The sequence below is a fragment of the Leiobunum rupestre genome, chromosome 7, assembly GCF_980474605.1.
Source record: "Leiobunum rupestre chromosome 7, qqLeiRupe1.1.hap1, whole genome shotgun sequence".
Lineage (NCBI taxonomy): Eukaryota > Metazoa > Arthropoda > Arachnida > Opiliones > Sclerosomatidae > Leiobunum > Leiobunum rupestre.
In genome coordinates this window covers 39324847-39351415 of record NC_143390.1, presented here as the reverse complement: position 1 = coordinate 39351415, position 26569 = coordinate 39324847, and the positions used below count along the sequence as shown (strand labels likewise).

Sequence of the window (26569 nt, the reverse complement as noted above, 5' to 3'; positions counted from 1 at the left end):
TTCTCGAAGACCTATAATATCATTACTTTAAATTTGTTAGTGTTTAGCTTTTTTGCCCCCTTTTCATTGTGGACTTTTATACCTTTTCAAGTAATTTAACTGCATTATAGTCCATAGATGGTTTTTATTATCTTAAAATCTCGTGGCTTGATTTAAACATAAGAATGACGAAGAAAATTGCACGCTCTAGCGTCGCGAGTCACGCGTTTTCAATTTATAACATTCATTTTGACGTTTACCATTTTGGGAGGCTCTCGAATTTTTCGGAAACTAGCTACATACCAACGAGAGATTTCTCAAAGTCTAGAAAGTGTTCGGATTATTTAAGATCGCTAAAATGAATAATTCGTTAAAGAAAGTTCTGAATGACCTGCGGACAGACGGCGTACAATGCGACACAGTTTTGAAACGCATCCCGGCGGAAACTTACTTCCACTGCTCCGAACAGAGAAAAGAGACGATCAGCCCGGTCCCACACGAGTCGACGGACAAAGCCTCCAAAATAATACTGTATTCATGCAGTCCATTCTTCAGGTACGCGTGACTAGACGTACATGTAGCAACGGTTTCTTAACCTAAAATAACCTAACCAACTCGCAGCGAAAAAATTGGCCCAGAGAACACGGAGAAGAAACTCAATAGCGTAATCCGCAGACAACGGATTTCCGACACGCTAGTTAATCTAAGCTAAGCCGATGTGGCGCTTTCGATATGATCTAACGAGACTAAACTATTTAGGTCCTTTCTTACCAACTGGCAAAACGGTCCGCAAGATCGTGACGAAATAGGCATCGGAGGTATACCCATCGAAGTCTTAGAATCAGTCGTGGAGTACGCCTACACCCGAGAATCTCAGATCGATGACGACAACGTCGAAAGGATCTTTAAGGGAGCTAATCAACTCTTGGTTAACGGATGGGTTCGAGACTGCGAGCATTACATGATCAACATCATGGGCTGCGAGAATTGCATTGGCTTTCTCAAATCCGGTACGGCTCACTTTAGTCGCAAACTGGCCGGCGAGGCCCAGTCGTTTATTTTGTACAATTTCGAAGAAGTATCGACGTTAAGCCAAGAACTACTCGAGTTGTCCCTGCAAGAAGCGCTGGAATTGTTTCAAAACGATCATCTGAACGTTCGGGACGAAAAGGTTGGACATTTGTAGAACCGTTTTAATGATTTTCACGCGCCAATGGTTGTTCGTTGTAGGTCGTCTGGAGAGCCGCGCTTCGCTGGTTAGAGTACGACCGACCACATAGAGTTCCTCAAACGGCGTTACTGCTAAGGACAGTGCGATTGGGACTTCTGGACACTGAATACATCACCCACGAGATCATGAAGCGCGATTACGTTTCGTCAAACAAGCTCTGCGCGCCAGTCATTTTTGAAGCTTTGTGTTTTTTCCACGAAATGGATCATTTGGAGGATCTAGGTCGCGTAGCCATTACACCGGAGTGCGCCATTCCCAGAATGCCTCAAGACCTTCTCTTCGTGATTGGGGGCTGGAGCGGTGGCGAGGCTACAGACATCATCGAAGTGTACGACACTTGAGCAGACCGCTTCACGCAAGTCGGTGTTAATTATAGAAATGCCACCGTTGCCACGGGTAATTATGTTTACGTAATTCGTGACCAAAGGTGCCGGACATTGACCCTTTCGGACCAAGGGCCTACCACGGTTGCGTCGTCACGGGGCACGAAATTTACGTCATCGGTGGCTTCAACGGGTCTCGGTATTTTCGAAGTTGCCGCTGCTACAACGTCGTCACTAGAACATGGCGCGAAATCGCTCCCATGAACTGCAAACGGTGCTTAGCATTTCGGAATAGCTATTTGTACATTAATATAATTAACGGGCTCCGTTGTAGATGTTACATCAGCGTGGCGCTGGTTGACGGATTCATCTACGCCATGGGCGGATATGACGGGCACCTCTACGTCATTGGTGGGTTTAACGGCGTCCACAGACTGAGCAGCGGGGAAAGGTTGTCACCAGGATCGGAAGCGTGGGTGTCCATCCCTGATATGCGAACCCCTAGGAGTAATTTTGCAATGGAAGTAGGGAAAACTAGTTTTATTTTAAACCAAATAAATTCGAATTTGGAGTGAAAACGAAGAGTTTTAAGGTGATTGACGAGACGATATTTGTCGTCGGAGGCTTCAACGGACTCACCACCACCACCGAGGAGGTTGAGTATTTCGATATCAAGATTGGACGGTGGTTCAATGCCACGGACATGAGTCTGCAGAGATCCGGCCTGGACGTGCGCGTGGTCCGCCAGGTCCCCAACGCCGGCTCTTACGCCTACTGCCACCGAGACCAACTGGCCGAGGAAAAGCGACAACGCTTGATAGGACAAATTAATCCCTCGACGCCTCTAAATACCATAATTGAAGGCGATGACGAAGATGATGACGATTTAGAAGATGCGCATCTAGACCGAAGAAGCGTGTTGGGGACACCTTGAAATAACTAATTATGATGCCAAATTTTACCATCATTGAAAATGTATATAGACCGGTGAAGCCACCCCTCGAACACGTGTAGAGGAAGCTTGTAGCTGAGTGTAGAAGTATCTTTATCGCGTACACTCTAATCTCAGCTACAAGTTTTCCCGTTCACGTTTTCAAGAGGGTGGCTTAACCACGGTCAATTATTTAAAATACACAAAAGTCAGTGCCGTCTTTCCCATTGGGCAAATAGGGCACTGCCCTAGGGCCTCAAGATTCTGGAGGGCCCCATTTTCAACTTTTGTAAGGTGAAAAAGATGAATCTTACAAATATTGTTTTTCACATTTTTTAAATTGTAGTATTGTCTATTTACATTTTACAAATTTTTAGACTATCTAAAACATGTCTTTTCGTGATATAGACGGTGTAGACCGTCGCATTTTTTTATTTGAACCAATATTTGAAGATTCGGGCGACGATGGACTTTGCATTGGAGGTTAAATGCCTAGTTTTTCTTCTGCCTGCCCCTCTTTAAATTAGGCCAACATGTTCAGCGGTTGGCCTACCACCGGGGTATTTGTGCTCCAATAAGTTAATTTAAAGGGGGACAGGCAGAAAAAAACCTAGGCCTTTAAGAAATTGTCTGGAATTATTAGGGGCCCCGCGTATCGCTTTGCCCAGGGGCCCCCAATCACGTAAAGACGGCCCTGACAAAAGTCGGAAGAATAAAAATTTTAAGTGTCGATACACCTGTTTGTCACTTATCACAAATCTATAGTGAGCGCTTACAAGGTTACTACCCGAGGTGTTACACACCGATTTTGTTTGGGATTGGTAAATTGAACAAGTTGGCAAGCCAAAATATACCTCTCCTCGGAAGAATTGTCCCTAGTGGTATAAATTTCTCGAGATGACCCTTAAAGATATATCTCCGCAATTCAGAGTTATTTACTAAAAACGTAATCCCGGTTCAATTCCGCCCGGTATAAAATTTGAATTTTAATTAAAATAATTGAGACGAAACAACCGAGTTTAATTTATTCAGAATAATATAAATTAAGTAGTTAGAGTAAGTAAGTTAGCGAGTTAAACGTACTAAAACAATGCACAATTGAATTTAACCCTATTTACAGAACAAGTTTATCAGTTAAATATATTACGAAGCAAATTTTAATGAAGCAAATTTTAATGAAACAAATATCTACAGAGGGTATTTGTATTTTTCTCGCTTACAAAATACTTGCCGCATCTTTAACGCTTATGTTATTTCAACACTCGCCCTTGATGAAGATACCGTAGAATAGCTATATTCGACATCTGGTAGTGGACGACTCGTAGACTCCCTGTTGACGTTGTGACACATGCCGCATGAAAAAGACCAATACCGTCCAATTTCCAATATCACATAATGACTCGCACACCCAGGAAATCAATGACTGCACACCAATAAAAAATGAATTAACAAGAAGCGAAAAACTTACCATTCACAAAGCACAGAGAGCCACATGACTAAACCACAGCTCGTATATCAATAAATGATGGTAGACGGAATAGTTACGGCTCTTTATAAATAAAACAAACGAACCCAATTGATGAACTGCATTAAACATCTTAATCGGTCGAGAAAACGTTTAAAATAAATTACGAAGTAATGACGACCCAGTTAAAAACCCAGACCACTATGTAAACAACTCGATATTTCAAATCTCAGCGTTTTTTTTGGATATTTCGCAAGCTAATGTGGTTTTTATATTGACAGAACTTCCTTTTTATCAGTCATTTGAAGCGCAACCCAATGTAAGGATATTTGACATGATTTCTAGTCGAAAACCAATTTTTTCTGAGTGAGTAAACGGGTATCTGTTTCTCTCAACTTTTTGTTCTTACATAAATAAAGATCAACCGGCTTCAAAGTTTAAATAGGTACACCATATTTCACCAAATTAATCCAATTACATTGAATGCCGGTGTACGAAATTACCTTTAGATTATTTTAATAAAACTTCGGTCGTTCCTAATGATCCATGTATGTACTTCGCCCCCCCCCAGGAGAGATGCCTGAAAGAAACACTGGAAATATGTATCGCGCAATATGGAAACCGGAAACGGATTTACGTCACTTCGCAACGTTAAAGGGACTTTCAAGAAAGACCTAGTCGATTTGAAATACGTCATTCGGTGGTAACTTTGGCTTCACAACGAACGGCGACCGAATGACGTATTTTAAATTGACTAGAGGGTTAATTATGATAGGGCTCAGAGGAAGAAGAACATGAAAGATCACTGTTAACGATCGCTGGATGATGTATGGGGGAAATATTTGGTGGGTGAACAATAGGAGAGCAAACAACTATCCAACAATCAACTCCATGAATCGGAAGTGTTATACGCTGCTGCTGCGCTAAAACTTCTCCAGACCACCGAAGAAAAATCAGAAATTTTATTTGCAGGAATTAGAATTAGAGATAGGTTAGGCCTTTTCCCACCAAAGGCAAAACTGAATGACTATTTAAGTGATAAAAATGGTGTTGCGCGTAGACGTTGTTAAATGATATTGGTTTTATGCAAATATGTACATATTTTATCGGCTGCTTTGCTTTTCCCAATCGAGGAATAGATCACAGTAAACGAAACTAGGTAGTGACTTCTCAGATTTCTATGGGTAGCGATTGAAAGGCTGAGAAGCATTGCTGCGTTCAACAAACAAAAGCGTAAAATAACCAGGCGCGTAGGAACGTTTTGGATTAAGGGGGGTACAGCTTGGATGCTAAATTTGGCACCCCCTCATCAGCATCCTTTTTGCGCCCTTTCAAAAACAATTTGGTGCCCTTTTCATACCACTTTGGCACCCCTTTCCAATTTCAAGGGGGGTACCTTGTACCCCTGTACCCCCCGTTCCTACGCCACTGAAAATAACCCAATACTTCTTATTGCGTTACCGTTCGTTCCGATAGTTCTTTTTATAAATTCAGCTACGCTTGCCGAGCTTGTTTTTATGTTGCTCTTACGTCACGATGTCATAGATTTATTATAAATAGTTTTGACACGCGCACGTGAAAATCTGAGTTTTCTCGCGCGCTCGTAATATTACCAAAGTTAAAGTTGTAATTGACGGCTTTTAATATTCATTTTGCGCGAGAAAATACCTCTACATGTTATGGTCAAAAAAGCACGCAAAGAAGGCTGTGTGCCCAAGACATGTACCGGTAGTGTCGCGCGCTAAAACGTCATTTCAAAATCCGTCAATAGCCACATTCAAACCAGAAGGCCACGTTAATTTATAAAAACACCAATTGCTTATAGTGACGTAAAAGGTTGTTGAACTCCAAAACGTTGAAAATCCGTATAAAATTAATCAATCAAAATGGAGGCTAACAAAACTCTTCTACGTGCCCGTTCAACAACCAAACTTTTATTAAACATATCAGAAAAACCTGCTCGTCGAACAGGTTAATTTGATACGGGACGTCACAACCGGAAGGATCAAAAATCATTCAACAACTGTTATAGTTATCTAGATATGTAATCGGGTATCAATCAGAAAGTTGTTGAACGTACCCGTGATTTCAAAAGACCGATATACATACGAAAGGAGAAAAACCATTTGCGGAGGTAACGCCATTAGAGGTGGATTTTTAAATACCCGAAATCTTACCAGATGGCGCCAACAGTCTGACACGGTTAAATATTAATCGTTTCTACGTCGAAGTCTTCACGGGTTGATCTTTCGTTTACATTTTGATATAAAGCATGGCTTAAAATAATGTTAGAACTTGTATTTTATTTTAGAAATCAGTAACTGTTAATTGTCGCCATCTAGTGACTAGTGTAAATGAAGCATTAAAATCAAACCTCTAATGGCTTACCTGAAAATGTTTGTTTCCCTGTAGACATTTTACGAATCGCGGAGGGCAGTATTTCAGGGCCAATTTTAATATAAAATCTGAAATATATGAATAGTAAGGTTTTATTATCTTTTCCGAACGAATAAACAAGATACATTCGAAACGATTTATTTCATCAGTAAATCGCTTAACTTCATTTTAAATACCCTCAATTTTAAAATTAATTATTTCCAAAGAGGTCAAAATAATGATAAAGATTCTAATATAATAAAATATAAATAATTCGCAACTCCTCTTCTCAAACTACGTACATTTGCTCACAAAAAACTTACTTTTTTTAATCAAAACTTGTTCCAAATAACACTGACCTCATGGCAACGGAGTGCAAGAAGTTAGCTGACTTCTCACGGAGCAACGTCCCAAAGTAAAATGTGATTCTCTCCTGGATTTGCTCTGATGAGATTGTCTCTGGGATCTGATAGATAACCCTATATAAAACGCGATTCTATCTTGGAAGTTTTTCAATAGCCTAATGCAATGCGATTCTCTCTGGGAACCATCTTCGATAGCCCCAAATAAAATTTTTTTCCAGGAAGTACTCTTGATAAACCAATGGAATACGCAATGATTTGGAGCAGTTGAAACAGCCCAAAGAAAATCGCCATAGAAACTTGCATTTTTTAATTTAGCAAAGCTATTGGAAAAAAAAAAGCGATTTTCTTACACTTTTACTCCAGGAATTTTATTTTTGAATTTTATGAGAAATTCATTTTTTTCAGTGATAAACTGCGTTTCATCAAATATAACAAAAACCTGACTGCCGAAAGTGCCTTCTAATTTTATTTCATGCTGCGAATTTTTTAAATAAACCGCAAAAACCAAGTACCCATAAAAACCTATATTAATAAACCACTTTGACAATTTCTATTTAAATGAATCGCAGATGATATGTACAATTAATCTACTGAAATTATGATCTTTAAACTTCATAAAAATATGATATTAGGCACAATTTTACGCATATTTTAATATGCAAATGAATACGAATAACCGAGATATCACAAAACCAGGGTAAATATTAAGTAACGCAAAACTAGTTACGCTAAACTAATAATAAATGGTTTTCTATAGTACAGTGGGCTACTTATTTTGACATTGCTTGTGAATAGAATTTACTTAATAAATTCATAACCATGGCTTGAAAAGAAAATTTTATCATTCTGAAACGTGCCCTGAATAATAATTTTAAATCACTTGCGGGATATATAAATAAAACTCTATTTGAAAAGGCATGAATAAATAGTTACATTTTGGTCAAAATTGGTCCTTTAGTAAAAATAAAACAATAAAATATTACAGCTATTATTAAATTTAATTATAATTTTTTTCCGTAAATGTTTAAAATATGGTCACTAAAAATCCAATATTTTAGAGTTAACTAAAATTTTTTAACATTAAATTTCATTTTGCGTAGTTATTAAATCATATCTATGGTTTTAAGCTATAATTTGAAGTATATAGAAACCACGTTTGTTTTTACTTGACGTTAAAATTATATATAACTGAAAAAAATTGCTTAACTATGCAAATTAAACAAGTGCTTATAATAATTAAGAACATCAGTCTAAAAACAAGGTCTACTTGCTCTTAGTGGTTAAAACTATTAAAAATTAGGATGTTAAAAAAAACACAAATTTTAAATAATTTTGTTGTTCGGCAATCTGTGACTCAAATCCTGTATTACTTCTCAGGCGCACCCTTATTTCTGCTATCATATACTTTTTTATATTTTAAAAATATAGCAAACATTCGTACAAACGTCAGATCACAGATTTTGGTTTGTTTTTTTGGGGGGGGGGGGGGGGGGGGGAGGAGGCTTTTAACAGTCTATTTAGTTGTTGGCTACAATACCTCCATTCCTTGGAAAAAATTTTTACGCATTAAAACACAAATACCACCCCGCTTCAGGATGAGATCTCTTCAAGTTCTTTAAGTGTATATGAGCAAATATCTTTGATAATGCACCACACTGTTGTGATATCCCTATACTTTGATATTTTTCTTTATATTTAACAATTTAATAGAAAAAGCTTTTTTCTTCTCTTCAACATGGTATAAAAATCAATGTATACTGATTAACAATAAACTACCCATAAAAAACAGCACACCAAACTGTTTTAGTTCAGATTATCTTTAAAATATAAAACGGTTGAAAAATTGGTCATGTAAGAGCAGGGAGATATTTAAATCTTCCATTATTATCAGAGTCTGTCTCCAATTATGATTCTTACGCACTAAAAATAGATGATAAACAATTTCTGCCTTGGTATGGGGTGGAAATATACAAAAGTTATCGCTTTTTGGAGCGTTTCTTCTTCTTTTTCCGACTAATAGAAGTAGAAGCGTCACTATTTGTTGAAGGGGTATCAGTCACTGGGGACGGAAGTTCGTCCGTTTTGCACTCTGCTAAGTTAGCTTCTTCCTCAACACCTTGACCACCACCATCACCAATTTTTTTACGGTCACTTTTTATCTTTTATTTAATCACATTTAACGAGCTGCACCATTGGACCAAGAAATAGTACTATACTCACCATTTTCAGGTCTATCGTCACTTTGTTCCGATAATTCTAGCGAAATTATCTTCTCGGTTGTTGTTTCAATCTAAAAGTGGATAATGAAATTAGCCCCTCAAAATGTTTACATTCAAAATAACAACAATGCTCTTAAAATAAAGCAAGCGTATCTCTGAGATAACTAAAAACTTAAAATAAGCGTGGAAAAAATTTAACTATAACATTCCCTGCGGTACTGATATAAACCAAATATCTACAATGACACCTTCAAAAGGTATTAAGTCTTCCGGTTTTAGTAATACCCGTTGAACTAGTCGGATGTTATTAAAAGGGTGCGTCTAAAACATAGACATGCCTAACTATGGAAAATATATACATCAAAGAAAGGTGGATAATCTACGCGCAACTTGTATGAAGTTACAGGACTCATGCCTGGGAGAAATAAAAAACCAACGGAAATGGTGCGTGGATTAAAAATGAAAATATTTTGCTGATGCATATACACGTAATGCATACAAAATAAAAGGCCGCAGAAGATGATTCCAGTGGTTTAGTTATTAAATACCTCTTTTTCAACCACTTTCTCTACGAATTCTACTGTCCGTAGCTTAGATAAGCCTGTTTCCTCATCAATATATAGCTCAGTCTTGCGTACGATTATTTTCTCATCAACAATTATGTCTCGTTCCACTACCCGAGTTTCCCCATCTTCCACTTTCATGATCAAGTGGGGAAAATCTTCAGATGATGGCTTTAGCACAAACTCCTCCAAAACATTGCAAAGTTAAAAACCAATGAAATTGGGCCAGGGGAAAATACACCTTATTTCGTAGGAAAAAGTTACAAAACCCAATAATGGTACTAAAATGTAACGCTGAAGGGGAAATATTATTTAAACCTTTAACAGTTAAAAATGGTTAAAAGTTGGTACTCACTGTTTCCTCCTCAACATCTCCGTTTTTGGTCCGAGTTACGTGATTTTCACTCTCCATACCTTTTAACAATAGAAAATGTAAAGCAATTTCAGGGATGATGAATAAAAATAAATTTATCCTAACCGTCAATATCAATATCAATGTCAATCGTTGAAAGTCGTTGAGCCACGGGTTTCCTTTCCATAGCTTCTTTCAGTTCTTGTTCTTTCGTGATAACAATTTGCGCTTTCATGGCATCTTCCTCCAATGATTTCAATCTTGCTTGCCTCCAAGCGGCTCTCTTCTCAGCTTTCAAAGCTCTCACTTGGGCTGGCGTTAAATTTGAATAGCTCCCATCCAAATCGCTATCATCCAAATTATTGTTCTCTCTTTTGATCTTATCCTGTAATCTCTTTTCGGCTTTGGCTGTTCGAACTGGAATGGGAATACCACTGATACCCAAACTGTTTGGCCTTGTAGCGGTAGAATTTAACCTTTTAAGGAGAAAAGGTAAATTAATAAGAAAGACTGAAAGTTTGATAATGAAATTGGTGAAACCTTACATTTCTTCTCGAGATTGTATAGCCATTCCATCAACTTTGTCTAAAGAACCTAAGGCCTTAACTTCATCAGTATCATCTTCGAAGTCTTCTTCAATAGATTTAAAGAACTGAATTTCTTCCTGGGTCATACTGGCTATTTTCTTCTCTGAAATGCAAGTATTAAAATTCAAATACTGAAATTAATTTAATGGAAATTACGCGATACTTTACCTTCTTCCTCTTTCATTTTTTCTAGCTCATCCTCCGAGAGATAACTGAATCTTCTGAAGTCACTATTGGCAACAATTGGTAAGGAAGACGTTTGCATCGCTTGTTCGAAGCGCTTTTTCTTCTCACTGAATGTCAACCTTTCGGGCTGAGATGTTTCTAGATCATCCGCATTTGTCTAATGAACAAATCATTATTAAAAATTATTAAGAAAATGAAACAAACAAAGTATACATAATGGAAATAAACGTGCCGTTCGATTACGAGGAATAGGTGGTTTAGCACCCGGTAGTCTGGAATGGCTAATTGGATCCAGCAATGAATCACTGCTCAGGTTTAATTCCGTATCTCCTCCAGAAGGTGGAAATGGGGAAATGTTATTTGAAGGGGAATAACCTCCGATGCGCCTTGAACCAACAGGCTGCGTGTGGCCCAAGGGAAAAATGTAGTATAATTGGAAGAGGATACGAGCAGAAATAGAGAGGGGAGAAGGATTTTTTTGGATTTTTAGACAATCACCAAAATAATAATAATACAAATCAAAGGAAGAAATTGTGCAAAAAAAAAAAAGAAAATTATTAGAATCAGTATTCAAAAATGAAAAAAATTGTAAAATATAAACAAAAACAGCACATGCTTATGAGCTAACATCAACTGATCAACATTGTATAAATCTGCCCATGCTTCTAATAATTTTTCGAACTTTTTAAAAAGTATTTTTTTTTCTTAGTTATCAAAAATCTACTTATTATTAAGCTGCCAATATATAATATATTTGTTAAATTAAAATATTTCCCCAAAAATCAAAATTACAGTACTCCTAAAGGGTTAAAAATAAAAAAGCACAACTAAAATATCACAGAAGGGTATAGAAAAACACATATTTCACATTTTTTTTAAAGGAAGGTTTTTGGCAGAGGTTAGGACTGTAAAAAAAGAAGAATTGGCTTACAACAGGATTATATCGAAGAGAAAGAATAAATAAAAAAAAATAGCTAAGATAACCCCAAAAGTTGCAGCTTTTATAACGCGTGAAATCAGAATGAATCAGTTAGTGTATCTTGGGAACTTAAAGTATTATTAATAACTACCGTGCTCGTCTGAGGTTCCACAACATGTTTCGTCATAATGATGGTAGTAGTTTTTTGCTCTCTGACTGTCCCTTCGGGAAGGTTCAATTCGTCATTTGATAAAGAGTTAGCGGACTGCAAGACAGGCTTCACTAATTGTTCAGCAGCTCTGACAACTTCCAAAACTTTCTGATCAACTGATTTACGACCATGTGGAACAACAGCGCCGGATACACTCTAAACATTGATAAAACGTTCGCTTAAATATCAGAATTATAAAAATCAATTGATCAAAGTATTTATACATCAGTTTCTGGTGCCACTTTAGCCAAAGTTCTGTCTGATGGAGATGGGTCTTGAGCTTCTCTTTCTTTCCTTTGCCTTTCCTACAAAACCATAAGAGGGATTGACTGAAGCTACAAGCAATTAACAATATAACAAAAAATAGACATAAGATTTACACTAACAAGTTTTTCCAAATCTTCTTTTTCCCACTCCGCAGTTTCTTTTAAAACTTCTTGTTCCTTAAAAAGTTTTTATAATTATAAAAATGATATACAATGTATCATTCCTATGAATATCTTACAAGCCTGACAGCCTCCGTAGAATCATCTTCACGGTCAAGTGAAGATGTTGATATGGCAGTAGAAGGATAGTTTCTACTTCCCAACTCTCCACTGGGACTTTCTATATTGCTAACCAAGGTATCGACATCAGCCGGATCGTACCCCTCGCAAACTAGAAGGCTTATTTTATCCCCTGAATTGCGCAGCGCATTGACTGCTTCCAGATGAGATGCACCAAGTAATGATATTCCATTTACCTGTATTCAAACAGTATTATAGTTTTAGGTTGGAAACTGTGGTTTTACTACAATTACTCACTTCCACAATTCTCATTCCTGTGCGTAACCTCCCATCTCTTGCTACTGCTCCATCAGGATTTATCTAAGAAATGAACATCATCGTTTACAAAGTAATAAATATAGGGATTTGACAGAAAGAGGAGAATACTCTTGATATGAAGACTCCCTCATCATCTTTATTGAGTGGATTTCCAGCATGCCCTCGCGCTCCTCCTTTGATATTCATTCCCAGTTTCTCATTTGGCTGTTTGTAAATCACAAACTCCTGAAAAATTATATCCCAATCCCAAATAAGATTAAATAGTGGAAAACCAAGTCTTGTTAGAGAGAATTTAAAACCACACTTGAGAACGAGTAGTGAGAACGTGTAGGTAGAAATGTAAACTCTACTTGGTAAAGCCTGATCTACACTCTTCAGTGGCATAGTTAAAGGGGGTTCTACGTTAAAACGTCATTAAATCGCAAGTTTTGTTGCTATTACTGTCATAAATTTTCACCCCTCTCTTAAATAAGTTTGATCTCCATCACCTACACCACTGACTTTCTTACACATTCTCCCTACTGGTTTTCTAGAGCAGGTGTAACCTCTCTATTAACTAAGTAAACAAAATCAACATGCAAAATTTCTAAACCCTTACGGGTTACTCAAAATCTACAGGCACTATGAATACCATGCCTCAAAAAAAGCCATTCTGCAAAAACTATAAAATAACTTAAAATCATTGAGAAAAAAAAAAAGAACGCTGACAGTTTATTAAAGTTTATTGAAGGGGCATTAATAGAATAAAAATTATAAAACTGTCAGTGGATCTTAGATTCCAATTACTTCTAAAAACACAAGAACGTAATAAATGATAAAGCACAATGTTTTTTAAAACTTAACGTAACACTTATCGTTTACTTTGGCGTTTACTACAATAATAGATAAAGCTTAGCATTTCACTAAATCACGCAAAAAAAAACAAAAAGGTAAAAAATTGGTCAAAGATCTAAGCTCGAGATCTACTTACAGTGAGGCAGACAGGCTCAAACGAATAATTCTGCCACACAAGAAACGAGAGCATGAGTAAAGAGAGAAAAGGAAGAAAAAAAGGAGCGATAGAAAGTAGAGATACTTGGCACAAACTATAAAGCACACACCGAGGGAATACTAACGTAAACACGCAATAAATATCTACACATACCATTTTGCCAACTTGTTTACACTTAAATATTCCACTTAAAAACAGGGCTAGGTAATCATACTGAACTGAATGTATTAAACATTGTTTCAGTATAAAAATGTTTATTTTGTTATTAAAAACAAAATACAGATCTTCCTGTCCCAGCTATTATTTAGCACGAGTTTTGAGCATAAAATTTATGATACATTTACATCTTTCAAACCGTTACTCAAAAATTTCTTATATAGTAGGAAAAAAAAATTTAAAACTGTTTCTAAAAAATTTCCACCGAATCAAAAGAACAACACAAGCAAAATATAAACTGAAGTTTTACCCTGTCGTGCCTACAGACACAATAGCACTTTAACCAATAATAAATAAGAGATTCCTTTTAAACGAAATTAAAATGAAAAACAAAAATGGTTGTTTGTGGTAATAAATAATAAAAAGCAATGCCCGGGTTAAATAAAAAATCAACACTTTGGCAAAAAATTTATCTGTAAACTATAAAATGAACCTCAATTAAAGAGGTATATACGGTATTTTAAAATAAATGATTTCGAAGCTCATATTGCATCCCGTAATTTACATTTAAAGCATCAAGTAAATACATTAATAATCTAATATAGTTTTGAAATAGATTCAAATAATTTCATTAAAAGTAGCTCAAATTACGTGTTGGCAAAAATATAAAAATTCTATCAAATTAGAAAATATAAATACATAATTTTTGCGTGAAGTGGAAAATCTACAGGCACCTAACTTAAGAAAACATAAGATTTCAAGTGGATTCATCTATTGATTAAGAGTATAAACATTTCTCAGAAATTTTTACATTTATACTCCCTGGTTAAGAATTTGATAACATTTTAAGTAATGGAAAAGTAAAGAAATTTGGCACAGCAAGTCATTTAAAAGTTAAGCGAGTTTAACAGTTATCTACACATTAATCATCCCAAACAAGGCCGCTAGATTTAATAAATAATTTAGCCAATAACTGAACTGTAATTTTGGTGGCTTCAAATCTAACAGCCACGTTTACCCCATGGCGATTTCGCTTAGCTCAAGCTTAAAAAATATTAAAGAACCAATAAAGGTGATTAAAGTCCAATTAAAAACAAAGAAATGTAGAATTTTGAAGATAAGCGTATCGGTGAAAATGAGAACAGACCATAGTAGACCAACGAAAGAAGATTTGCGCATAAAGGGTCAAAGGATGACTAGCTTATCATCGTCAACTAATTGGTTTCCTACCTGCCAACCCTTTGGCAGAGGATCGTGCCTGATCCGCAGCGTCATCTCATACGTTGGAGCCAAAAGAGACAGAACAGCATCTTGATGCGTCGCTTTACTAATATCTTCACCATTGACCTACATTGAAATGGGTGTCTCATTAGGTATGAATAACAAATTTAAACAAAGTTTTTTTTTAACTTACCATCAGTAATCTATCACCAACTTTCAATTTGCCCGTATTAGCAGCTGCTCCATCAGGTACAATCTTGAAAGAAAAAAAGAAATATATTTAATACGAACTCTAAGAAAAACCTTGATGATGTTTACCTTTGAAATGAAAATTCCAGGTTCATCCCCACCAAATGGGTGGCAAGAATGGTTGGAACCTCCAATGATACTAAGGCCAAGAGGACCGCCAGCTTTAATTAAGGATATGTCCTTCACGAAAGAAATAAAATTATTAATCAAACAGCAGTAAACATTAAAAATAAAAATAGCTTACCTCTTCCATGGGAGCAGTAATGGAATGGGCATTTTGGGTAACTCTGGTGGTGGTGGTCTCGGTAAATGTACTTTTAGTTAAAGATTCTGTCACCTTACCCAAATTTTTAGGGGTGGGTGGAAGATCTGATCCTAAAGGCACGTAAGGGTCTGGCTGTTGAATTGTTACAGTCACTAAAGGACCTTTCCTTAAAGATGACGGAGTCACGTTACTTTGCGTTTGAGCGATATTTGTCGTTCCGAGAGTTTGCAAAGCGGAACTAGGTTGATAAACACTTGAAACTGGGGCTTGTTTAAACGTCGAAAAAGTAGAAGTTGGGGGGTGAGAATAAGACACATTAGTATTATTGGCCACTGATCCGTTTGTCAAGTTCATTCCGGCTGTTGACGTAATTAAAGATGGTGGATGACTATATGTAACTGTGGTGGTGGTAGAACTGGCTGTCACAGCGGTATATGGTTCATTCCTTAAGCCAGGGAGTTTTGTATAAATTGAGTACATGGGTTTATCCGAACTAGTATAGTTATTAGTCACGAGGTTGGCCACTGTCGTCGTTGGCGTTGTTATTTCAGGTCGCCGATAGCTACCCAAGTAAGATGGCCTGTTAGCCATATAAGAGCCCGAACTATATATGCCGCTGTAGGGTCTTGGTAATCCAAACAATTTGGGTGATTTTTCTCCCAATTTTGGCGCATTTGGGTCATAAGGTACAACCTTAACAATTGGATAAAAAATTTGTTAAACAGTTACAATAAAAAATTATTTAACAAAATAAATATATAGAATATTGAGGAAAAATTACCTGTTCCCTTTGTACAACAAGCCTAACATATCTTTCCAAGCCTGTAAGCATGGAAATAACTTGATCGTGTCTGGCCCCCTCCACATCTACGCCATTAATTGACAAAATTTGATCACCAACACGAAGTTTACCATCTCGATCTGCTGAACCACCTTCAGCAATTCTAGATATGTGCACACCCTGAATGAAAGTGGAAATAAATTAAGATTTTATTCCAGCTAAAGAGGTTCGAGATACACTCTTACGTCGCTTCCATCTTTGAAAGGAGTTCCATCCCTACCACCAGCTATACTGAAGCCTAGGCCATTCTGGTCTCTGATTAATGTCGAATATAAAATCTGAAAATATTAAGGGAAGAGTCAAGCAAATGTAGAATTTTAAGTAGATTAACTAACAGACCTCTAGCCTTTTCTCATACTGAGGTGTTTCGGATTCAACCTTGGCATTTATACCATCAGGTATCGTTAAATTTGGCGGTACAGTTTTGGAAATATGGTTCTCAACTACTTTTTCTTCTATAGAGACAGAGGGTTTTGTGTCATGTTGAATGGCTTTGGATTCGTAGCTTTTAGGTTTTTCTTTCTTCACTTCCTCGTGCACCACAATTGGTTTTTGCGTCACTTTTGGAGGTGGTGGTGTGAATGAAGAAGATTTTACGGCTTCAAGCTTAGCTGGAGTTTCAGCTCGCGAATTCACCGATGTAGCATCCTTAACCAATAATTAATAACTTATTATAATAATAATAATTACCAAATAGCTAGGCTGAAAAACCTCTCATATAGAATTCGAAGTAAACTTACGGCATTTCTGGAAATTGGTCTAGGCACTTCTCTCACGATGACAAGAGTCAATTTATTTCCAGCAGCTTTAAGCGTATTAACTGCTTGATAATGATCAACTTCAATAACATTAACATTGTTAACCTGAAAAATAAACAGCAAAAATTAGGGCAAACCTTTCCAAATTAAGTTTAGTTTAAAAAAATTTGAACTTACAGAAGTGATTTTATCACCAATTCGTAGTCCAGCTAAATCAGCGGGTCCACCCTCAGTTACCCGCGAAATAAAAATTCCTTCATCACTGCCCTTGTAAGGAGTAGAGCCTTTTCCTCCAGCTATGCTTAGACCTAGACCAGCATCTTTCCTCTCAATAGAAATCTCCTGACTCTCCTCCATCATATCAACCAAGTTAGAACTTGAACCATCTTTGAAAATCAAAAAAGTTAAATGTTTTAAAAACGATACGTATTTAACAAATAAGCCTTACCACTCATGGGAACAGAAGTATGTTCAGAGTCTATTGATCTATGCAATGATGAATTTGATCGGGGAGGGGAGGGTGGTGGAGGAGGCAGAGCTTCGTCATCTTTCTTGAGAGCTTGGGCCAATATACTGGCTACCTATTTAACAAGAGAATCTACTTTAAACAACCCTATAAGCTGTTTAAACATTAAATCTAATATTTTATGCAAAATTTCTAATAATAAAATGAGCTGATACAAAATTTGGGCCTCTAAATAAGGAATTGAAAATACACCCCATAAAACTGATAAACTAATCTATTAACCCAAGAACTGATAAGATAAAATCTGCAAAAATTGTTAGAGCACTTACTTTTTCCTGAGCTTCTTTGGAGTTAACCAAATGTACCCTCTTGTTCTTTAAGTGATGCGGCGTATCCCGCCTGTGCAGCCTGTTATGTTTCTCCGGTTGATCATCTTCGGGCTCATTTTCATCTCCAGTTGATACAAAACCAACATGTTTTTCACTGGACTAATTTATCAATCAAAAATAAAACATAAATCAAAAAGAATAAAAAAATTAAAATTTTATGTACTTTTGAAACTTGCTCTACTGAGCTAGCGTCATTGTCATCATCGTCTTCATCTTCCGAAGATGATGAGGACGATGAAGAGGATGAATCCTTTTCACTGACATTATCCACTTGTTGGGCATTCCCATCATGGCTATCGTGGCTAGCGTCCATGGAGGAGCCCTCTGTTAAAACTTCTTCGCCCTTAGAAGTATTTGGTTCATGGCGTATGCGGGCATTTTCATCTTCAGAGAGGCTACTTCTTCCTCCATCATGAGATGTTCTTGTTCTGGGTTCTTGGCTCGTATGCGCTTTAGGATGTTCGGAGGTCTCTGAAGATGATGAACTGGTTGAAGTTGTACTTGTTCTTTGAGGTCTAAAACTTTCAGTAACTCCATTTTCTTTCTAATATTTAAAAACCAGGGTAAATTTAATTTCCTTTAAGTTTTTAAAAATTCATAGAGATAACTTACAACATGCTCTTCATCGTGTCCAACAACGTGTCCATCTATATTTTTCCCTTTTTGGTTAAATAATTTCTGGTGCCTGGCCTTAAGGTCTTTAGGGTGGGGAGTATCGTGCCTTACAAACTGCGCCTAAAAAGAAATGAACGCTAGCCTTAATATACTATTATAAAAAAAAAAAATTCCAAAACTACAGGTTACCTTTCTTCTCTTTTTTAGAATGGTTGTTATATCTAAATTAAACCTGACTTCCATACCAGTCTCTACAGTTTAATCTACTTTAGAATGACGCGAGTGACTGAGCAAGAACACAAAGCAACCATTCGAGAAGAATATAACACCCAAAATGAGAAGGGAAACAATAGAGTCCACACCGAAATATATGGGCTAATTCAGCCTTCACCCCAAAAAAAATCTGTTCCTCTTGGAACAGATTTGAAACCCCGAATGGAACCTCTTTTCTAATACAAGTGACACTGGCTCAAAACCCACCAATAGAAAACGAGATAAGTTTTGCCTGAACTAGAACACAATTAACAATTGCTTAGTACCATAAATTATGTCTTTTCGTGTCAGACAAGGGCTATAATACTGCAATTGAGCTTATTTTTTAAACAGATGCGAGAAAAATTGCTGGGTTAAAATAAATTAAATAATACCCCTTCAGCTAAAATCTCGCGTAGCAACTCGGCATAATTGAAGAGTTACGAAACTAACTCTTTAAAGAGTAAAGGGATCAAACAAAATAGAAGCATAACAAGCTCACCGCATCTTTATCTTCCTTATCCTCCTCACTGTCTTCCGCAAATTTCACCGCAGAAACTCTTTCCGAAGCTTTATGGTCCCAGCTGAGTCGGCTATCTTGGTCTACACTGTCCCGCAGCAAATTTTCTGAAGAGGACCATTTAACTACACAGTTTAAAAAAACACAAAAAACCAGCACGAACGAAAAAAAAAAAACAAAAAGGAACACATTGATCTTATACAATTATCACCAATTAGGAATTATTTTTAAAAGATAAATTTTGTAACTATAGTACTGTAAGTTAAAAATAATCCTATATTGGCCTAGCTTGTGCTTATTTTAATAGGACAGTGACACAAAAGAAAAAAATATTAAATAAGCTTGAAAAAGGAGAGAGAATACGAAACAAGAACACGAAAGAGAAAGAAACAGGAAATCGGTTATTAAATGAGGAGATTCAAGATTAGAGACTCTTAAGAAATTTAGAGTTAGTTTGGAGGATGACATTTACCCATACTCTCTGGATGATATTCCAGTTGCGGAAGCAAAAAACACGTTAAAACTTTCATTCCCGTCCTTTGATCAATGTCTGTTTGAAATTTCAGCATTGATTGAGACTATTAAAAGTAAAAATTTATGTTATGATGTCAATCACATTTATTTATCTCTTATTAGTGTAAAGTACCTGGTTTTCAGCTAACCATAAAGCTTTCAAATTCAAGGCAGTAATTGTTATTGGTAAAAACTGCAATCTGATTGTAATGAAAAATTAAGTTAAAAACGAGATATTGGCTAATTTATTTGTAAGGACACCGAAACACACCTGTTGCCAGACACGTCCATAACGTGCAATTCTTTTAATTTACCCATTTCAAGGGGCAAGTAGGATACGCGATTGTCCCTCAATGAAAGAACACCCAACCTAACTAAATTTCCAATTTGGGGAGGCAATTCCGATAACGAATTGCGATCAACGTTCAAATTGGTCAATTTAACTAGATTCCCAATGCTGTCAGGCAGTTCTGTTAGGTTGTTTTCTGTCAAAATTAACTCTTGCAAGCTTATACAGTTCCCGATTGCTGGTGTCAGATTTAATAATCTATTTTGGTCAACCTATAAACAAAAACTCTGTAATCAAGCGATGAAAAACTAAGAAATGAAAACTAACGGTGTATGAAAATTCTTACTTTGAATATAGTAAGCTTTTTTAAATTGCCTATTCCTTCGGGTAAAGTTTCTACAGAGTTTTGGGAAAGAAGGAGATCGGTTAAACTTTCCAAACCCGAAATTTCTTCAGGTAGATATTCCACTCGGTTTTCGCTTATATCTAAGCAGGCTAGCTTTTTACAATTGCCAATTTCCTGTTAAATAAGTTTAAAATTTAAAGAAATTGGAATAATATGAAGTGGGGAAAGATAAACTTTAAAAATTCCTAACAACCCCAAAGACAAAAATCTATTTTAAGATTCAAAATGTTTATTTACATTGGGTAGAGTGGTGAGCTCGTTGCAATCTAGCCACAGTTCTTGTAAGCTAGACAGTTGTCCTACTAACGGGGGCTGAAATAAAAGAAATATCAAAAATGTACAAGAGTTACCTAAACATTGAGATTTAAAAATAACTTAAAAAATTTATTTAACACTGACCAAATCTTCGATTTCGTTACTCCCCAAGTCTAATCTTTCCAATTTAACTAAGAAGGCAAACGATGCGGGTAGAGTTTTAAGTAAATTCTCTCTTAGTTCCACAGACTGAAGGTTGGTTAAGCTACGCAAAAAGAAAAATAATTAATCGAAGTTTCCCAGTGTTGAGAGGAAATTAATTTATCAATTCAATTTGATTATTGAAATGACTTCGGGGGCTCCTAAATCAAATTAATTTCGGATTACCTTCCAAAATCGGGTGGTAACTGGGTTAGAGAAACGTCATTCAAGCCTAGCACTGTCAAGTTACGGAGCTGTACAAACCCCGGGGGAAGCCTAAAAGATAATTCGTCAAAATTAATAAAAGTGATTAGGAAATGGGGAATGTCAAAGTTCATTTAAACGATGTTATACAACTACATTTCAAGTGGAAATATTGCAAAATAAATATATTTACTTTGCCAAGGGATTGCTACTAAAATCGGCAATTTGGAGGGATTTGAGGAATTTGATATTTTCAGGAATATCTGGGATATCTGAAAATTATAAAAAAAAAATGGAAAATTTAACATTTTCTAGTAAACGGTGGCGTTTTAAATGAAAAAAAAAAGATAAATTAATAAAACTTCCGGCAAAACCCCTTCCCTCCCCACTTTGAATGGTACCGAGAAGGGGTTTCCGCTTCCAACTCCCCCCCATTTGTCGTAGCTTCAACTGTACTAAATTTTCACCCCTCCATGACTCATTTTTGGCTACGCCACTGCCCACTTTTAATATAATTTTTTTTTCATTTATAGATATTTCCACAAGCCTCACTTTCAATGAATTAATGTTAGCCAAATAATAATAATAATAATAATAATAATAATAATAATAATAATAAAAATGATTTTATTGGGTTTCACCTTCAGGACATGCCTGATTTACAAGGAGGCCCGTAACATAAAGTATAAAATAGTTTCTATATTTAATTAAGAGTTAATTTAAATAGAAATCATTTGTCTTTTAAAATATGTAGACGCAAATGGTGTTTAAATTCACTTAGGGGTTTTAATTTATTTATAACAGTTGGCAGATTATTCCAAGTATATAATAAGAAATAACAGCAAAAGTTTTCTTTAAATATAAAATTTGCTAGGTCAACAAACTGACGTGGAAGATGGGCGTTGGAGAAGAGACTGATATAGCAATCAAACTTTAACAGAACCACACTCGAGCGACAGTTCCGCGGTCAGGGGGAGACGAGGTAAAGTCTGCGCGGGATAAGAGTCGAGCTTTCGTATCAGAGCAGCGTGTGACAATGGAAAGTATTGTGTAACGGCTAGAGAAGCTACAAGGGCATTAATTCGCGCTGACCAGGTAGATGAAAAGGATCACTGTACAATCGTATAACGATAAAGGTCACGCTCGGGTAAGCGGAAAAACCACACCCACAGAGAACTCAACCCCTTTGGGAGAGAATTGGAAGCGCGCACATTTTGTTTCAAAAGCGACGAGGTTTTTCAACAAGCAGGAAATTGAAAGGAACGGTAGCGTGCCCCCAACATCACCGAAATCGCAGCGAGGGGAAAATTATAGGGCAGAATTTTAATTCAAAAAGAATCCCCGAAACTTTTTCGGGTTGTTAGATATGACGAAACTTTATTATATCTAGCGGCGTAGTATAGCCGCAACAACAAATCCACGCGTAAAACGAAAAATGTATGTGCAAAGTTAAACGAGGTTATCTCGTTCCAGTTTAATTACTGGGGGGTGTGTTAGCTCAATTTGTATCAAGACTTATGTTTGCTCAAACCCACACGAATTGGCTCAAAAGGGCACTATCGCTATAAATCTTCCTCGTCTTTGGAGGGCGAAAATCATCAAAACTTGTTAGAGAAGAGCTTTCGGTATCATTATTATTTTTATAATATTTTGTTGAAATTATAGAAACAGGGAATTTAGTTTAATAATTGGCAAGCGACGAATTCTAATAGGGTGGAAACAATTTGGATTTAATCTTTGTAGTTTTGGAATGTCATCTATCTCAAAGCGCGTAATTGCAATAGGTAAACTTGTCAAGTATGAAATATACCCCAAAATATGAAAATAGCGTAATTATAAAAAAACATTTATTTTCTACGGATTTCAATATACCTGAATACCCTGTAAATTTAAAAATATATTATTTAGAGACCCAACCAAATTTTACTGAAGAGTTTCAACTTATATATTTAAAAAACAACAAAAGAAAACCCGATTGTTAAAATATAACAAACTCGGCATTCAAAAGGGCATCCATGACCTGGAATACATTAATATTACACAACCTTATCCTTTTCCTTCGATTAGAAAAAAATGCCTATTATTGAAACTACAGAAAGTTTCAAAACTAAAAAAAAAAGGTCGTCTACACTCCTTCAAAAAATAACAACGTCTTGAAAAATATATATAGATATCAGGGAAAGAAAAATGCGCGTAAAGCATTCTGAATATAAAAGGCGAACTAGAAAGTTGGGGCTTCGATACCTCAGTTATCGTTAAGGCCGAAGAGGAGAGCCCAACAGAGAAGAGAGTGAAAGATAATCTTTAGGGAAGCTGAAGAAGCGGAGAAATCTTGTTCCAGTCTGCCCCAGGTAAACAACGAAACGATGCGCGAAGAGAAAAAAATTGGGTTAGGGAAAGAGAGAAAATCCTGGAAACGGAACAACGATAGTGACTTTTTGGAGCCGTTAAGAATCCTGGCGAACCTGGCCTTAGGAAGGAGGATGGGAGAAAGGGGTTGTTCGCGGATAGAAGATGACGTCAATGTGACGCGCGGGGAAACGCCTAATAGGTCTAATTTAGGCCGCCCGTTACAGAAATTTGGAGCCCGCCAGAGCTGCCGACAAAGAAGTCATCTTGAAGGAATCCACCCGTAACTACGATTTATAAGATGACGAAACAACGACGCTTGGTCGGAAAGACTAAGCCCACCCCTTGGCATTCGTCGAACTGTCAGGTTAAAACGCGACGTTTACTTTGGAGGATTGAAATTATCCCCTTTTATTTCATTTAAAAGATCCATCTTTTCGGTTTTAAAGGTACGCCTTTTTGAAAGAGGAGAGTTTGTCGATAAAATACCATTATCGAGATGGTTTTAAAGAATATTAAAGGTTCGGGGTTCGTACTGAATTTTAGGATTTCAAATCCCCGACTTAACCTGGCCGTTTTTTAGCAATATACCTTTTGGGTAATATTCAATACAAAGCGAAACAAATTTAATTATATTTTATAACAACATACTGAGAGTCTCTCTCTAGCTCTCTCTCCTCTCTCGCCCAAGAGAAGATACCTTATTTTTCTCAGGGTTGGCAAAAAACCGGCATTTTTAAAATTGAAAAATCCAGTATGGTTAAATCCGGCTGTAACCGGTGGTTTAAACCGGTTAAAACCATTAATAAAAAATGATCAAATTGCTTATATCAAGCCCTCATTGCTCAAAATTCCCGATTTAAAAATTACGTTTTTGCGCGTGACAGTACCTTTACATTGTGAGGTATAGCAGACTTATTTACCCGCTTTTATACCCTAACATGGCAGCGTATTTTCACGCGCAAAATTAATTTTAAGATACCCTAATTGCTTATATGTTAGCTCTCATTACTCGCGACAAAAAGTGAAGGTTAAGTTTTGTCAATGTTTCTAATTAATTTATCAATATTTTTTTAATAAAAAAAAGTAGATTTAACCATGGATTTTATTTGGTGGTTAAATCCGGCTTAAACCAGGGTGGTTTAAACCAGTCTGGCTGGCTCTTGCCAGCCCTGATTTTACTCTGTTGACTAATAAAATCCTTGACTTTTTACGATATTATTTAAATGCGAGACTTATCCCTGACTTTTTACAATATTATTTACGAACCCCGAGCCACGCAAAACATAATTCGCCAAACCACTCTTAAAAGCAAATTATAATTTTCATCTCCCTTTCTTCAATTTTGAATAAAAAATATATCCATTTCCGTCGCTTTGTTGTATAAAATGCGGGGATGAATCAAATTTTACTTTAGGGAGAAGTGACTCTTACTCGTTTAGGTCAAGGACTTTTACTGGACTCCTTCAAAGAAAGATAAACAAATATTATCCCGCTGCTCATCAAAAAGATTTATCATCATTATACCAAGACTGGATATTAAATTCTCCAGTATAAACTCGCGGAAAAAATTAACATCTATTCCGGATTGCCACTGTTTTTTCATATTCAAATAGGCGAAACTATAAAGTCCAGGCCTGGGGGCTGAAAAGATGGTAGTCACGTGACTTTGTAGAGAACTGCAGCGCCATCTATCCCAAGAAATACGAATTATTATTAATTTTCTTTTGCTAATGTCGGTTTAAATTTTGATCGATTCATCTAAATAATCTAATTATTATTTAAAACATCTTGTGGAAGTTATTTAGCTGCCTGCAGTATCTGGATGGAATAATTTTTTTTCTTTACCGTCGCACGGCCAACTATGAACACGAGTTACCGAATCGAAGTTGGCTTTGAGATGGTAGTCACGTGATTTTGTTTTCCCATTTTAACTTTATAGTTTCACCTTTTCCCTGACCATCGCCGTCGATTTTCCCTGACTTATTTTGTGGGAAAATTTAAAATTTTTTACCCTACATTTTAGTAAAGGTTTATTAGCAACCTAACTTAAATTCCCTGACTTTACCCTAATTTTTAGACGATTTTTTAAAATTCCCGGACTTTACCCTGATATTTAGACGAATTTTTAAAATTACCGGACTTTTCCCTGATTTTTTACACTAATTTTTTAAATTGCCCGACTTTTCCCTGATTTTTACACTATTTTTTTTAAATTGCCCGACTTTTCCCTGATTTTTACACTAATTTTTTTAAATTGCCCGACTTTTCCCTGATTTTTACACTATTTTTTTAAATTGCCCGACTTTTCCCTGATTTTTACACTAATTTTTAAAATTCCCTGACTTTTAGACCCATATTCAATTTCCCCGACTTTTCCAGGAATTCCCAGTACCGTGGCAACCCTGTATATTTTCGCTAGATAAAATAAAATATTACAAAAAAAAATTCCTAACAAATGAGTGAAGAGAAATTGAGAAACTTTCTGTGAAAGTACCGTATTAAAAGCGACCAAATATTTATATTATCATACGGGTATTGTTCGTAAATTCCAAAATCAACAGCGTTAAGGTAGAGAAACTGGAATCGATGAAATCCAAGACTAAATAACCCGTTTTATTTGAGGGGACAATTTACGGTATAAAGCGACTTAAAATATATAATAACGGGCGCCTTAGTCGCCTCCGAGTCTTTATCGATCGATTTACGTGACGAGGAGGCGATTCGGGACATTGGAAACACTCTGAATGTCGAATTATTCATTGTGGCTCGTCGCTATTCATTCCATTAGATTTCGTGCGAGGACTGAAAGAGGCTCTTGGACAAATATTCGCGTTTGAAGAACGGCGCGACCTAAATTATGCAAATATTCCGGGACGATTGTTCCCGTTCGTTTATTCCAAAAAAATTCGTTTTATTCGTTAACTATTCATCCAATCAAAAGACGCTACTTCAGAACTCTGCAATAATAATATAATATCGTAGTCTATTAAATAATTTTGAACATTCCTGAGTATATATATATATATATATATATATATATATTCACGAAAAACCAAGTTATTATAGGGTTCAGTGGCGTAGACAAGGGGGGGTTT

The 26569-nt window shown here is 36.3% G+C and overlaps 1 protein-coding gene across 12 annotated transcripts in view; it reads right to left on the bottom strand.

Annotated features, from left to right (window-relative positions):
• Positions 1–3670: 3670 nt before the first annotated feature.
• The window catches only part of scrib (scribble planar cell polarity protein), a 37252-nt gene continuing 14353 nt past the window's right edge, over positions 3671–26569 (bottom strand). Inside the window, exons 4-40 of one of the 12 annotated variants that reach the window (XM_090181035.1) lie at positions 21316–21394; positions 21105–21194; positions 20862–20982; positions 20700–20774; positions 20403–20576; positions 20039–20328; positions 19901–19967; positions 19727–19832; positions 19237–19379; positions 18480–18602; positions 18031–18411; positions 17808–17966; positions 17461–17593; positions 17190–17398; positions 16995–17117; positions 16594–16902; positions 16440–16532; positions 16195–16374; positions 15393–16106; positions 15218–15328; positions 15093–15155; positions 14909–15025; positions 13502–13531; positions 12640–12756; positions 12511–12573; positions 12213–12449; positions 12094–12150; positions 11932–12012; positions 11648–11863; positions 10810–10977; positions 10560–10734; positions 10350–10494; positions 9931–10280; positions 9808–9866; positions 8891–8960; positions 6665–6771; positions 3671–3887 (exon numbers count right to left, since the gene is read on the bottom strand). In XM_090181035.1, coding sequence (XP_090037161.1) covers positions 6701–6771; positions 8891–8960; positions 9808–9866; positions 9931–10280; positions 10350–10494; positions 10560–10734; positions 10810–10977; positions 11648–11863; positions 11932–12012; positions 12094–12150; positions 12213–12449; positions 12511–12573; positions 12640–12756; positions 13502–13531; positions 14909–15025; positions 15093–15155; positions 15218–15328; positions 15393–16106; positions 16195–16374; positions 16440–16532; positions 16594–16902; positions 16995–17117; positions 17190–17398; positions 17461–17593; positions 17808–17966; positions 18031–18411; positions 18480–18602; positions 19237–19379; positions 19727–19832; positions 19901–19967; positions 20039–20328; positions 20403–20576; positions 20700–20774; positions 20862–20982; positions 21105–21194; positions 21316–21394 — 5699 coding nt within the window. In that variant the 3' untranslated portion in view covers positions 3671–3887; positions 6665–6700. Of the gene's footprint in view, positions 3888–6552; positions 6772–6961; positions 6991–8153; positions 8830–8890; positions 8961–9807; positions 9867–9930; positions 10281–10349; positions 10495–10559; positions 10735–10809; positions 10978–11345; positions 11483–11647; positions 11864–11931; positions 12013–12093; positions 12151–12212; positions 12450–12510; positions 12574–12639; positions 12757–13501; positions 13532–14908; positions 15026–15092; positions 15156–15217; positions 15329–15392; positions 16107–16194; positions 16375–16439; positions 16533–16593; positions 16903–16994; positions 17118–17189; positions 17399–17460; positions 17594–17807; positions 17967–18030; positions 18412–18479; positions 18603–19236; positions 19380–19726; positions 19833–19900; positions 19968–20038; positions 20329–20402; positions 20577–20699; positions 20775–20861; positions 20983–21104; positions 21195–21315; positions 21395–26569 lie in introns of those variants that run through there. The other 11 variants (XM_090181034.1, XM_090181037.1, XM_090181028.1 and 8 more) reach the window with 11 other exon arrangements.